This window comes from Manis pentadactyla, chromosome 4 (assembly GCF_030020395.1).
Source record: "Manis pentadactyla isolate mManPen7 chromosome 4, mManPen7.hap1, whole genome shotgun sequence".
Lineage (NCBI taxonomy): Eukaryota > Metazoa > Chordata > Mammalia > Pholidota > Manidae > Manis > Manis pentadactyla.
The window spans coordinates 6,949,908-6,964,844 of NC_080022.1; the positions used below are offsets into that span (position 1 = coordinate 6,949,908).

A 14,937-nucleotide genomic window follows, 5' to 3' on the forward strand; every position below is an offset into this window, starting at 1 on the left:
AATCCATCCACAATAGACTAGGTACAAAACGACTACCAGTGGTCCTTCACCACGGGTTGTTTGAGAAGCACTGGCAGAGACCATTTCCCCTCTTTTTCCAAAAACCACAGCCACATGAAAAGAGAGCACAAATCATAACCCTCTGTTTTCTTCCAAATTCATTACCCTTTGGCTCAAACAAAACACACATCGCTTCTCAGCACCGAGAGTCCAGTACTCTGCTGCCATGAGGTCACAGTGGAGACATACAATTGCTAAGAATAACTTTGGGTCCATTTTCCTGGACCATAGAAGGAGCTGCTATCTAGGTCTGTTGAAGATGTCAGAGCAGGACGAGTGGTCTCTGGCCCCCCTGGTCTGCATCACCACTCCCAGGTTCGGCAGACAGCAACCCTGCCAGGTGCTGGCCCCACAGCAGCACCCCTCACCCTAGGCCAAGAGGTCATTTACAGCAGGGCCAGCGATCTGCAAAGGACCTGGGGCACCCTGTGAATTGCATTTCTAAACAACGTCAAATCTTGAGAACAACCTCATCCCTGCCCACCAAGGCAGTAACTGCTACTTAGTCTTGACCACCCCCCTCCAAAGGCTCCCTCAGGCCCCTTTGAAAGGGGAGCAAACGGCCCACCCTGCATACAACCTGTCACCCCAACTCTGTGCAGGTCTAGGCTGCAGCAGCCCCCCAGCAGGAACAGGCTACCACCCCTGGGATGCACCCAAATAGTTGCCACCATGAGAGCTCTAAAAACTGGTGTTTGCAAACACTAGGGCCTGAGTGGGGAACTCAGTCAATCGCTGAGCTGCTGGCCCTTTTTGGCGGGAGCCCTGCACTCACCTCCACCTGAAATTCATTGCTGACGTAGCGGCCATTCAGCTCGGAGCATATGAGCTTGAACTTGCGGTCAAGCAAGGACCTGGTGTGCCAGTTCCGGTAGCGCAAGAGGCGCAAAGCCTCCTCGTAGTTGGCCATGGAGTCCACGCCTGTGGGGGTGGAAATGAGATCATGGGCGGAAGAAGTCAGGAACGGGGTCGGGCACGGGCTCGGCTGAGCCCACCAGTCAGACGCTTGGTTTTCCAATTGTGGGAAGGGATGCAAGCGGGCGGGTGCATTTTTTCCCTTGCTGGGGGGAGAAACCACCTCATGCCTAACTTCCGCTCCTATCAAGGACAGAACGCAAGGCAGGGCCTGCACATCCCCTCCCTGCGGGGAAAACGTGAGGAGCCCACACTGAGCCTGGCGAGGATCGCGTTCGCAGTGCCTCCAGGATCCTCTCAGAGCTCGGAGATGGAAGGAGGCAGGGGGCGAGGAGCTTCAAGGTCTGCCCTTCTCACCTGTGAAAATCATGCCCAGGTCGGAGCTGCTCGCCTCCATGCCCCTCTGCTGCAGGCGAGCCAGGTCCACCTCCAGGCTCTCCTGCTCTCGGTTCAACTCCTCACCCTCCACCGTGACCTCGCAGGTGTCCAGGTCGTGCACGATCTCCTCAGACACAAGTGACTCTTGAACTGCAAAAATGGCGTGATCAGAAGTAGCAGAGGCTGCAGAGCCCAGGGCAGCTGGTCACACCCGGCGGCCACCAGCTTATCCTCAAACTCAAGAGCTTTTCACGGGAGAGTCACTTTTAAGAAATGGGGTATTTTGTATGTCTCAGAGGACTGGCCACGGGGAAGGCCCAAGAATGGGGGCGCCCTGTCCTCCCACGGGCTGGCCAGCATCCCCAGGCAAGGGGGCATCTCCCACCCCCGTCTCAGTCCTCTCAGCCTCCGTGAGGTGCATCTCCGATGCTGACAAGCCCACAGGAGATGAAAGGACCCTCCGCATGGGTTTCCCAGGGGCACAGTGAGCTCGGGCCCACAGGTCAGACTCCAGAAGCAGACCCCATCCAGAGCGGCATTAAAATGTTCAAATACCCGAACGCCCCAGAAAGAGAACCCATCGAGCAGCTGCAGTGAGGTGTCAGCCACCCAGTTTCAAGCCGAGGCAAGGGCAGCTGTCCTGGGCAGAGGGGCTGTTACCTGTGGGGTCTTCGTCCCCTTCCCCTTCGGGCTCCACTTCTCTCGTGATGGTGCTGATGATCCGAAGCTCGGGGAAGAGGAAAACCCCTTCCGAGCTCTCAAATTCAGAAGCCGCTCGAGCAAAGTGGCGGATGCCACTAAGGCTGATCTTGGGCTCCTCTGGCTGCAAAACCATCACGTAGCCGCCTACTGGGGGGACTGACAGGCAGGTGGCCTCATTAAAACACCTGCCAACAAGGAGAGGAGAAGGGAAGGAAGGGTCAGGGCCTTAAGAAAGGTTTCACAGGCCACACACTCAAAGACATGTGGAGGTGGGACAGACAGGTGTCTACAGATACCTGGGCGAGGGGGGTGGGGGTAGGAGACAGCGATCCCCCGAAACGTGCTGCCAAACACTGCTCAGAAGCATCATTCAAATTTCCTGGAATGAGTGATGGCTCACCTTTCCTTACAGAAGGGAGGCTGGGTTATCTTAAAAACCTAACTATACACATTTACTTCTCAAGGGTCACTGGCCTAAGTCAGGCTGATTGCTAAAAATCACCACATACTCGACCGTGCTGGTGATTTTGAGTCTTCGGATCCCAGGTGTGGGGAACTGCCGCGAGTTCAGGTAGGAAACACGCTGCATGGCCTTGTCCAGCTCCCCGATGTCCTCTCCTTCCAAGGTCAGCACCAACTGACTGGGGCTGGCATGGATCTGAAATCGTGCCAAACAGGTAATAGAGGAATAAGGTGCTAATCGTAAGAAGCTGGAACCACAAATGCTTTGGCATTTAGCTGGGGACTGATCTGCATTGGTGACTTGGAGAAGAAATGCTCATGTAATTCCACTGACCAAGACCTTCTATGGTGGTAAATACACATCCGGTCTTTTGTCCTGGTTTCCCGCACAAGCTCCTAAAACCCGTGGAACTTCCCAAGTGCGAAGAGCATCTTTTCCTACTCCTAAGTGATTTTTTATTGTTTCTTCCAATCACACTGCGGATTATATGTCCTTGAGTGACTCCTGGTGGGGCACAGATTGTCTTGGCTAACCACGTGATCAGACGCCTGATGCTTTCAGCCCCGCCCACCCCCCTGCTTTCCTGCTCTGCGCATCTCTTCCACTGGGTTGTTCCTCAACTGTGTTCTTTATAATAATCCAGCAATATAAGAAAGATGTTTTCTGAGTCATTTTAGCAAATGATTGACCTGAGGTGGGAATTTTGGGAAGCCCAACTTTGTGGCCAAAGTCAAAGAGAAGTGTGTGTGACACTGACACTTGCAGCTGGCGTCAGAGGCGGGGGTGGTCCTGTGGGACTGAAACCAAAGCCCGGGGGGTGGCTGGGTCGGGGGGTCCTGCGCTACCTCTAGGTAGTCGGTGGCGGAACTGAACTGAATTGTAGGGCACCTGGAGGAAGTGGGGATTGGTTGGTGTGTGGAAAAAGCCCCACACATTTGGTGCCCGAGGCCTTACGAGTAAAAACAAGTCAGGATCGACCACAGATCAATCCTTTGCCAGCAGCCGCCACACTCGGGGCCTAGGAAGTCCTGAGTGCTCGTTACCTTCACACCGCTGCCACTGTCTTCGGGGACTTGCAGGTCTAGCCCCTCCTTGCAGGTATACAGACAGTCAATCACCTTCTTATCCGCGAGTTTCCCGGGACGGATGGTCAGGCCAGCCAGATTGCCTCGGAAAAACTGGGCCAAGTGCCGGTCACCACCTGAGGAACACGGGAGGCTGTTACGCATGTGCCCCCGGCTTTCCTTGCAACGCAGTGTTACCAGTGGGGGAGGCTTGATGGATGGACATGCAGGTTAGTTCGTACCAAATCTTGTTAGCCTTGCAATCTACATGGAAGCACAATGAAGGAATTAAATCGCTTACGGTCATGCATATGGCCTGGAAGAAAGAGGAGTTGGGGGTCCCTCACCCCTAGCCTGGAAGCCAAGCGGTCCCGTGAGTGTCCCCACACATCCGGCCGGGCGCACAGGTGACATGCCCCCCAGCACCTCTCCACCCCCGCCTCCTCCATCAGCAGGACTGTGCTCTGGGCTGCTCTTTCTAACTGAGCATTCTCGGGGAACAGCAACAAAACCGGGGCAAACCTACACAAACCTGACTGGAAAGATGAAAGCGAGCTTTACGGTCCCCGCCTGCCCTGCCAGGCCCTCCGGATGACCCTTTTGCTGAGGCCCATCATGCTGTCCCCTACCACCGAGGACTACTGGGAAGTGAAGACGTTCAGAGGAAAACAAATACCCAGGAAATGGCCCCTGACACACTGTGACAAAGAGCCAGTGCCAGGTGCCCCTGAGCCCCACCTGACACCGAGGAGGGTGAGGAGGAGGAGATGTGACAGCGTCTCGTTCCCTGACAAGGACGCTAGATGCCAGAAATCGACACTAGGGAGCGAGATTTCTAAGAAACACATTTAAAATTTAGTATGGGTCAGGACAGAATATCTAGAAATGAGTCTTTTCCTGTCTTGTGGTTCAGCCACATGAGAACCAGGAGGTGGCCTCCAAACCTGGCCTGTGAGGTGGCGGCAGGGGAACTCGTGCAGTGGGGCCCGGGCAGAACCCAATGACAGGGAGAAGCTCCATTAGGGAGCCACACTCATGAGTCATTCACCCCCCTCACTTCAGTTGGGATCAGAATGGGCAGAAATGGGAAATCCCAGGAAGCAATGGGGGCAGTGTAATGCAAAGCGGCAGCTCAAATGGTGTCGGGACCACTGTGCAACTCAGGCATTTCATGCAAAATGTGGAATGAATAGATGTCTTGTCTTTAAATGAAACACAAGAGTGAACCGTAGGGGAAAAAATCCAGCAACCTGCAGAGGCCACAGGCATGGGCTCAGTTTCACTGTCATTTTCAACTCCTGAATACTCTGTAGGAAAGCAACACAAAGACAACAGAAAAGGACTGAGAGACTAGGTTCTTCACACTGAACCTTGAAAAGCTACCAAATATAAAACACAAAGAGAAAAATTCCCCTTGTCCCTCTTTGGGACATTCCCCACCTGGACTCTAACCTGTATCAGATCAGGTCTCCTCTTACCAGAAGTGGTATTTACCATCCATGCACCTCTGTATTTTCACTTCCTCCTCCCACATCCTCCTTGCCAAAACACAGGTGGATTCAAAATAAGATAAATAAAAGCACAAACATGGATTCACTGACCTACCCAAGCTGTGCAGTGTACTAGGTAGGGTGTTCCTGGGAGGCGGCTTGCACCGACTGCAGAGATGCACCGAGTATATCAACAGTGCCAAACCCTAGACCCACAGCCCTTTCCTTCCTAACGGAAGACATCTGTGCACATAGGCTGGGGCATACATGTCAGCACTCAAACCCTGGCAGGTCAACATACAAAAGTACGTATTTTTTGGAAGTTCAAGGCAAGTTCACATCAGTCTAGACTTTAACGCCTAAGTGACAGAGAAGAGAAGGCATTTTTGACCATGTTTCTGAACAGGAAGGGATACTCAGAGGGTATGGCACTCGCCCAGAGAAACAGATAAATCAGTCGGTGGCGAGCCTGGGTCCTCTAACATTGAAGTGCCCCCAGGCCCCGCCTCACTTTCTGAGCAGGCTCTGCATGTGGGTTTGTTAGGGAAGTGGCTTCAAGTCTGCTCAAAGGAAGAAAGTTTTCCTTTCTTCCTTTTAGTGAGTAAAAACGTTTTTAAAATTTGTGTATGTCTGGCTTGGGAATTTAGGTGGATCTTTCTGGCTGAGGGTCTTGGGAGGGCTGAGGTAGAAAGAGGAAGAGGAGGAAAAGTAACTGCCATCTGATAGCAGAGATGCTGTGATGCTGAGCGGAACATGAGGGCTTATTTTAACCCCACCAACAAACTGCCCAGGATATAAAATAGCACTGAGGTTTGCACTTGCTTTTTTCACTCTTATTTTTAAAAAAATTTCTCAGAAATAGTCATTTAATATAGGAAGCAAATCTGAACTGAAATTTCAAGGCTGGCAACTTAATTCCTAACCCTCGTAATTTATTCCTCACTCCTTAGTCTCACGTTCCAACTTCTCATAGATGAACCGTCACCAAAATTAAATCTGTGAATCAGCCAAACATGTTCACTAAAAAATACTGTCTTGATCTAATTTGAAAGCATCTGCAGGAAAATTATGAAATTCAAATTCTCCTAAAATAAGCAAGCTGTCTTGGGAATTAGGCTTTCATAAGTTTCTAACCTAACTCAAGGCACAGTGTTTCTACAGGGAGATAAAACATTTAAAAGGTCTATTATTGAGCAGGTATGTGTAGGGATGGCGACAGACGACACAGTCAAATGTCAGAGTCAAAGGTGAGGCCCGTGAACCCGGATGGGAGAGTGACATGCTTGTTGCCACTAACTTCTCCAACTTCGCTTTTCCCTTGGTCATAAATGTCAGCTACAAATCACAGAAGCATTAGCAGTGACTGACTCGCCAACTGAAGTCCTTGATGTTTTCCTATCACGCCACGTGGTCATCACAAAGCCCCTCCCTGCTTTCCATTTAGGGCAGCCCCGTACTTGTGGCTAAACCTTGCTCCTCAGTTGTTAATAAAGCAACCCAGGCATTAGTATTTCACAAGCTTACTCTTCTAGTACTTTGATATCTGCACATCAATTTAATTGGTTACCTTTGAAAGCCTATGTATTTCATTTTATAGATCAATAACCGTATTTATTATCATATTACATAATTACAAAATTACCCCAAGAAGGGGTCCCCAGGCTTTCCCAGATGCCAACAGGCTCCAAGGCACAGAGAGGATTGAAAATCCCTAATCCACTGGGTCAGCGCTCCCGCCCTGGGGACACTGGCCTCGGGGGCTCAAATCCCAGCACTGTGACTAACAAGCTGGGTAATAGTCCTGGGCTCTGAGTCTCAGTTTCTTCAGCTGTAAAATGGAGATGAGAATAGCTTCTATTCCACAGACTTATTGTAAGGACTGATGAGATCCTGTATGTAGTCAGCACACAGTCTGCCACCTGGGCAGCATGAATAAGCAGGACTGTACCTCTGGTGGTTGCCCCCATCGCTTGTCCCTGGTCTTTCAGCAAAGACCTCATGAAATCCTTTCCACACGCAGCATCTGTTCAAAGTGTTCCCACCGGGTTATCAATCACCAAACACTCTCGAAGAGACATCTGGCTTGGAGTCCACTTATAATTCTGTGCCTGGCTATTGACTGCTGCCTCTTTGCTTTCATAAACTTTTCAATAAACAGATTAATTTATAAAACAGTTCTCAACTGCACTCTCCCTGTGTGCCACACACCCTTCCTGGTCCCAGAAAAGGTGCAGGTGTGTTTCAGTCCTGTAACACACCTGTAGTGAGCACCCATAAATAGAGCTCCCTAGAGTACAGCATTAGCCACGTCCTCAGAAAGGACAAGCAGTCCGAGGAAGTGACGGCAGGGGATGTGAGATGAGGGGGGGCTGCTTCCACAAACAGCAGAGAAGCATTACTCACTTCTAGGGACCTGGGGGGAAATGGGTGCCAATGACTATTACCTTGCCAGCAAGCCCCAACCACGAGCTGAGTTTCGATTTTAGATGGATGAAGAGGGTAATCTTCAGTCACAGAGAAGAGCTCATGAGAAACACCGTCCACATAGAGAGTCACACTTGGGAATTCCACATTGAGGACGTAGTGATGCCACTCCTCATCGCAGACCTGCAAGAGGCCAAGGGCAGGGTCAGAGAGCGGGCTGGCCGCCTTCCCACTGACCCCTGACCTAACACGGAAGCAATGCAAATGCGTGGGGAGAACAAGTCCCTGTCGTGAGTATCTGTCTTCCTAAAAAGGAAAAAATGTTTAAGAATCTAACAACAAAATACATCTCACCCAACCACATCTGGCTGAAAAGGGCCCAGGCAAACACTGCCACCGCTGGGACATCTCAGACCAGGGGGCAGTGCTCGCTAATCACGCGACAGAACCTCCGAACAGGGAGCTACCTGACTCTCTTCTGCCAGTAGCATGACACCAGGAGATTCTTACACTGGCTGGTGGACACCCACCGTTAAGCAGGCTGTTGAGTTGCCCTGCCAAGTGGCCATTCCTTTTCTAGATCAAAATGAAAAACACCTCCAATCTCAGAATAAGGCACAACTGTAGCACATGCATTTTCTTTTTCAATTCAAAGGTGATGATCTAAATAACTATGAACATGCGGCTCAGATGGCATGCAAATAAACTGAGTTCCTTTCCTATCATGAATGAGCACCTCTCGAGTATCAAACAAACGTTATTGGGACAGCACTGACAGACTTGTTTGACGCAGGGTTGCCACAAACCTTCAGTTTGTAAAAAATGTAACACCTACAAAGCACAATAAAACTAAGTGTGTCTGTCTGAATGTATACATACTACATGAAATACTTTTAAATGAAGGAATTGCACGTAATTCACTTCTGAGGCAGGTAATACCTTGATTTTAGCTTACATCTCTATTTAAAACAAGTTCTCTCACATCAGCTTCTTCAGAAAGCAAATTACATTACACCCCATTTTTAAAGTATTGAAGGTTCCTAGGGGTTTAGTAGAAAAACACTTTATTTAAATATCAGTAGTAGCTGGTCAAAAATCCATGAAATTATTCTGAGAAGACAGTAGAGTAGTAATAACAGTATGATTTTCTAATTCCCTGAAAACAGGGCGATTAGGATAGCAAAACAAAGCTGCAGACAATATCCGCATCGGTACTTGGTAACAAGGTACCAACAACATGAACCCTGAAAAGCGAGAAGGTGCAGGAGAGCAATGGGGCCTCTGAACCAGGAGATATCAGAGCCCATTTTTTAAGACACTGTATAAAAACAACAGAAGGGGGAGGTACAGCCCTAAAGCTAGAAAGGAAAGTCATGCTGCCCAGCTTTCTTTTGAAAGTATAGGTAAGCTAATTTCACGTAAAAATGAGGGGAAATAAAAGGATCACAACTCAATCCCATACAAAGTTTTTAAAAGAAAAAGAGAATTACGGGGAATAATATCCGTTCAGACAAAGAAAACATTCCTGAAAAACATGCTACAGAAGAGATGGAAATGATAATCTATTATTTCAAGACACGCTGAAATTCCTTAGAAAAAGGACCCAAAATATAAAAGAACACAGTTTGTCAACATCAGAGCGACTTAGAAAAGAGGTGACAAAACACAGGAATGACTCAGAAAGTGATGACACCAAAAACAGGTAGAGTATCAACAAAAGTTAGGTGTACCTGAGGAAGAAAGCCAAAGCAATGGAAGAGAATATGAAAAACTACAACAAAAATAAGAAAAACTTTCCCAAAATACCAAAATGCTTGAAACCATATACTAAAAGAAGGCAGACCACATAGCTGGGAAAACAGACCCAAAACAACCAAGACATATTCACAAAATTAATTGACTGAAAAAGAACACATCCTTTGGTCATCCAAACAAAAAGACCCAAGTGTTTTATAAGGGAAAGAAAATCAGACTGTCCTCAAACTTTAATAGCAACATTTTATGTCGGAACACAGTGGAAATCTTAAATCTGAGCCAGAGATTTTATAACCCGCCAAACTGACCTTCCATATAAAGGCCACAGACAAACTATTCAAACCACATCAAGAGCTCAGGAATTATTGTTCCTCCGAGTCCTTCCTGGGAACACACCTCCTGTGACCAGACACAGAAGGCCACAGGCACTGGTGGCACTGAGCATCACAGCTGCTTGAATTACAGGAAGAGAAACAACCAGATGCAGAGCTTAAACAGATCAGGGACATACGAACCCAAATCTGATCAAACTGAAATCTGATCAAGCCTTTAGATCCCACTACCAAGTCACAAGACGTAAAGACAGTGGCGCATGTTAAATGACACCACAGTGGTGCACATCAGGCAAATCTGAACTATAGGAAACTCTAAAGGACTTTCAAAAAGCCTGACTTTGTCACCAAATAAATTGCAAGAGAGAAAAGAAAAATCTATAGATTAAAATAAACTCAAAAGGTGTATTAACCAATCACAATGTATAGCCCCTTATTTGGATTCTGATTCAAACAAACTGTAAAGACAAAAATATTTACAAGACCACTTGAAATTTGGGCACTGATTAGATGTCAGAAGATATTAGAGTTGTTAATTTTTTGAAGATGTGAAAAAGCATTGTGACTTACTTTTATCTTTCAGAAACATTTCATTATCTCTACACAGAATGAAATGCTGTATATGGGATTTACTTAACATTTATTAAGTTTTCAAGGAGGTGGTGAAAATTATTAATAGTGAGTCAGGGTAACAATGAAACAAGATTGACCAAGAGCTAGTAACTGCTGAAGCTAGCTGAGAGTACTCTGGGCTGCTCTTTACACTGATCTGTGTAATTCCACATGTTTAAAATTTCCCATAATAAAGTTTTTTTACAAATGTGATCAGAAGAAACTAAATATATAAATACAGACTATGATTACTATAACTGAACTGTACCTAAAATGTCTACCTACGTTGCAAAGAACTTTTTCTGGACTATACCTTTCTTTAGTTTCTTGAAAACAAATTTATGTAAAGAAGTTTCTAAGACAGGTGGAGAAAGACAAATACCGTATTATTCACTTATTTGTGGAATATAAAAACAAAGCAAAACAGAAGGAACAAAACAGCATTAGGCTCAGAGACACTGAGAAATGACTAGTAGTCCCCCAGGGAGTGGAGTCGGGGTGGGAGCAAGGGCGGCAGGGAGCAAGAGGGGCATAAAAAGGGTACAACAATTTCCAATCACAATCTAAGTTGATCAAAGGAACTGCTGAACCACTGTGATGCACATCTGAAACCAACGTAAGATTGTATATTAATGATACTTCAATTTTAAAAAAGTTTCTAAGAAAGAGATTATGTATGTAAATAAAAATTACATCAGTAAGAGATGAAATGTGCCCACCTGGACAGTGACTTCACCTTTCCACTATCATGTCCTTTTTTCCTCTTATTTGCGCTCTTACAAATTTAACTATCTTGTAACTGTCTCAGCCAATGTTGTATCTTAGCAACCACAGGCACATGTGACAGTATGTCAGCTCTTGCCCACTAACTCTGAGACAAATAAAATTGAGCCAAAGCCAAAAGTTTCCTTCTTGTCCCAACCCTAAATCAAGAGAAAAATTATCTACTGCCATTTTAGTGAAAAAGCTCTCTCAGTGCACAGCACCCCCTCATCTCCTGAAACACACTGATTTTTTTCCATTTGATTTTTTTTCCATTTGATTTTTGCTTTTTATCACAGCAACTGTTGGGAAAGCAGCTTTGCAAAAATATGACATCAGCAAAAGGAAGACAATGTGATCTAATGTCACAATCATAAATCAACTCCATCCAGCTAGCCGTCTGTGTGGTATCTGAAAGCTGTCACGATTGCAGGTTCCGTGAAGATTTAAAATGGCCCGTGGCACCCCTGAATATGCAGAGGCACCCCAGAGCTCCCTGGCACAATTGGAGAGTCAAAGCCTTAAATAATGGATAAACGAACACGAGGATCTCAGTCCCAATCTTTAAGCAAATGCTCTTTATTTTAATACAGCTGACAGTTGAACAATGTGAGTGAGGGTTAGGGGCACAGACCCCCTGCACAGTAGAGTATCTGCATGTAACTTCGAACTCCCCCAAAACTTAATTACTAACAGCCTACTATTGACTAGAAACCTTGCACATATTTTGTGAATACACATTTTGTGATGTTGTATGTATTATATACTGTATTCTTACAATAAATGAGAGAAAAAATGTTTTTTCTAATTGTCTCAAATCTCCAAAAGTTTTCCAATATATTTACTGAAAAAAATCGCATGTAAGTGGGCCTGTGCAGTTCAAACCCAGTTTGTTCAAGGGTCAACTGTAAATTATAACACAGTGTTTTGAATTTAAAACACAAATTTCTTTCATGTTTTATGTATAAAATGCATACCTGTAAGAAAAAAAAATTAGACTTCCAGTGGGAAGGAATTCACTGAATTTAATTTGCTACCCTGTTACCCACAGACAGAAATCACGTAATAAATCATAAATATACAGGCCCATACACAGCTAGTCTTGTGCAAGGTTGTAATACACAGTTAACATCAGTGAGTCTCCCATTCCCTCACCTGATTCAACTTCCAGTGGAATTCTGCAGGTTTGTATTTCTTCTCTTCTGAAGGATTCTGGCGGAGAAGGAAAATAAGCCGGCAGCCATGGACATAGAGTGAATAATGGTGCCGGTTCATATCTGCAAATAGAAATTCCACTGGTAAATTGCCAATTTAAGACCCAAAGGAGAAATAAAAGCTGTTTCTCTAATGGATTTTGAAGACACTGTTTTATCAGCATAAATGAACTTTCCAACTGGGCCAAGACAGGGGTCAGAAACAAACACAGTTGGGTTTTACTGAGAAGTGGGCCCAACTCACTGAGTAAAATGACAAGCACGTCCAGTGCAGCATCCTGAGGACAGAGCGCCTGGCACAGAACAGGACAACGTAGGCCGCCCGCCAGCCCAGCCTCCAGCCCCAGCTGCAGCAGCCACTGTTTACAGCAAAACTAACTCACCTGTTTTGTCTGAGCTGCAAAGAATCGTCTCCTTCTTCCTGCCGAATGGCCCGTGCCTCATCCACACGGAAACTGTAAAAGGCTCTTTGGGGCTGATGGAAACAACGCCATCTGGGATCCTCACGGCCTGAGTGCCGTTGAACTCAAAGACCTGGTCGCTGTCGTGGCCATTGTCCGTGGGCAGGCTGGCGGTCCAGTTCAAGGGCCCGCTGGGGGAAGGGAGCAGCTCAGCAGTGCCAGACGCAGCGCCTGCAACACAGTGACACCTGCTGTGCGCCCTGGGAAGGACCTAACGGTACCCACACTCAAAGCTACACCGAGGCACTGTCCTGAGCTTACATTTTAAGATTTGCTCATTCCAGTTTATCTCAAAAAGAAGCATTTTGTTACAAAAAAAAAATCCACTAATAACTGGATATTAAAAAAAACAAAAGGAAGAAAGGAAGAGAAAAGGATTACCTGTAATCCCACCCAAATATATCCACTATTTACATTTGGGTATAAATGCATCCAGTCTTTTCTTAATGAACATATATATTTGACAAAAATGGCTATATATTATTCCCATTCATATTCTTTGATAGCATAAATTTACATGTGTGACTCACATTTCTCTGCACAGATATACTGTAACTTATTTAATTGTTCTTTCTGGTGGACATGAGGTTGTCCCAAATTTTCTTCTGTGATAGATCTTGTCCTGATTGAGGACCTTTGTGTGTCTCTACAATTATTCCCTTAGGATAAGTTCCTGGAAATGGAATTGCTGAGCCAAAGAACATGAAAGGGTTTTACAGCTGTTGTAACATATTGCCAAGTTTCATTTGCTTTTAAAGGTGTCCACAAATTTTGCAAGCTGTCCCTGTCACTTTGTCCCTGACTTGTCTATTTCTAGGAACAGCATCATTTGGCTGAAACACCCTTGTCTTTTGAATAACACGCAGCCTCGGTCCCAACCCCAGCTGTGCCACTTCCAAAAGTGTGACCTTGAGTGACCGACTTAGTGTTTCTCAATCTCAATTCCTCCATAAGAAGTGGGCAATACACCCTCTTTTGAGGCTTGATGGGAAGATTAAGTGAAATAACACATGTGGAAATACACATACACAACATACAGTATGCACTCATACATGAAAGTTTTCATTCTTCCTAACCTTAAACTGTTCTGAGAAAATGTTCATATGATACCATAAAAAATGGCATAATGAAAGAGAAAATACATTTCCACATCTCTCGGCTTACACATATTTAGGTCCATGATTATGAATATTTGGGCTCAGAGTCGTGACACACCTAAGTCTATTCATCACCATGACAAGACTTTTTCCCTTTTGCTTATTCACGATGTAACGATTCCCAAGTATGCACGAAAACCAGCTGCCTAAATCTCACTGTCGTCAGGCTAGTGAGACAGGTGAGTATCAGAAAACACTTCTGAGAAACTGTTACTGAGTAGCTCCTGAAACACAAAACACCCCTCTGATTATGAAAAGGCCATTTAAGTTAGTTACTGGATTTTACCACTGGCCAAGTCAGCAGTGCCCAAGAAAGGCACCCACGTCACCGTGACCTCCTTTACATAAACCAGAAAAACACTCGCAACTGATGCTGCAAAGGGAGCCCGCCCCTCAGTCAGACTGGCGGCCATTCCGTCTCGCGGCTTCACACCATGTTTGTGGTACACGAGCTCCGCCGAGATTATCGTTAGATGTGATTACCCTTAGCTTGCCTTTCTACTTCACGTCTGCCAAAAGCTATTGCATCACCTACATACATTTTTGGTCCTTAACCACATAAACATCATTTCATTTAAAACTCACTGACCCCTGTTTTGATGATTCTGTGTCTGTTAGAGAAATACTTTCTTCAAATCACCGGTTCTTAAAATGCACATACATAACATTTTGAACACTTTCAGGGGTTTACGTTCCTCCTAAAGCCCATCCAGTATGAAAATTAGCCAGTGAGGCAGCCAATGGCTGCTTCCGACAGCTGGAGTCACTGCTGCGGTCTGGGACCATGAACACACACCCACACCCACACCCACACCCACACCCACACCCACACCCACACCCACACCCACATCACACACTTCTACTTCTGAGGATCCCTCTCCTGCCCTCACTGAAGACCACCAGGCCTCCTTACCGCAGAGCCGGTGAAGGGACTTCTCGGAGTAGGTGTCCCGGTCACAGCCTTTCCCTATGTGGCTGGTCTCCAGCTCCACCGTCACCTGCACCGAGGCCACGGACTCATCACACGTCTCCAGGTGGGCGTCTGGGGAGAGGGCCAAAGCGCCCGTGCCAGGCTCATACTCGACCCTGCTGTTCCATCCTGCGTCGGTCCACATCGGGGTGGGGAGAGGGAGGAGAACACACACTTT

At 46.4% G+C, this 14,937-nt stretch overlaps 1 protein-coding gene across 4 annotated transcripts in view; it reads right to left on the reverse strand.

The window, feature by feature from the left end:
• The window catches only part of CLSTN1 (calsyntenin 1), a 74,477-nt gene that overhangs the window by 2,790 nt on the left and 56,750 nt on the right, over nucleotides 1–14,937 (reverse strand). For 2 of the 4 annotated variants that reach the window (XM_036925260.2, XM_036925261.2), the window contains 10 exons: nucleotides 14,703–14,888; nucleotides 12,555–12,803; nucleotides 12,113–12,234; nucleotides 7,517–7,679; nucleotides 4,833–4,889; nucleotides 3,562–3,719; nucleotides 2,565–2,713; nucleotides 2,014–2,240; nucleotides 1,333–1,503; nucleotides 836–981 (listed from right to left, as the gene is read on the reverse strand). In XM_036925260.2, coding sequence (XP_036781155.2) covers nucleotides 836–981; nucleotides 1,333–1,503; nucleotides 2,014–2,240; nucleotides 2,565–2,713; nucleotides 3,562–3,719; nucleotides 4,833–4,889; nucleotides 7,517–7,679; nucleotides 12,113–12,234; nucleotides 12,555–12,803; nucleotides 14,703–14,888 — 1,628 coding nt within the window. The remainder of the gene's footprint in view (nucleotides 1–835; nucleotides 982–1,332; nucleotides 1,504–2,013; nucleotides 2,241–2,564; nucleotides 2,714–3,561; nucleotides 3,720–4,832; nucleotides 4,890–7,516; nucleotides 7,680–12,112; nucleotides 12,235–12,554; nucleotides 12,804–14,702; nucleotides 14,889–14,937) is intronic. The other 2 variants (XM_036925262.2, XM_036925263.2) reach the window with 1 other exon arrangement.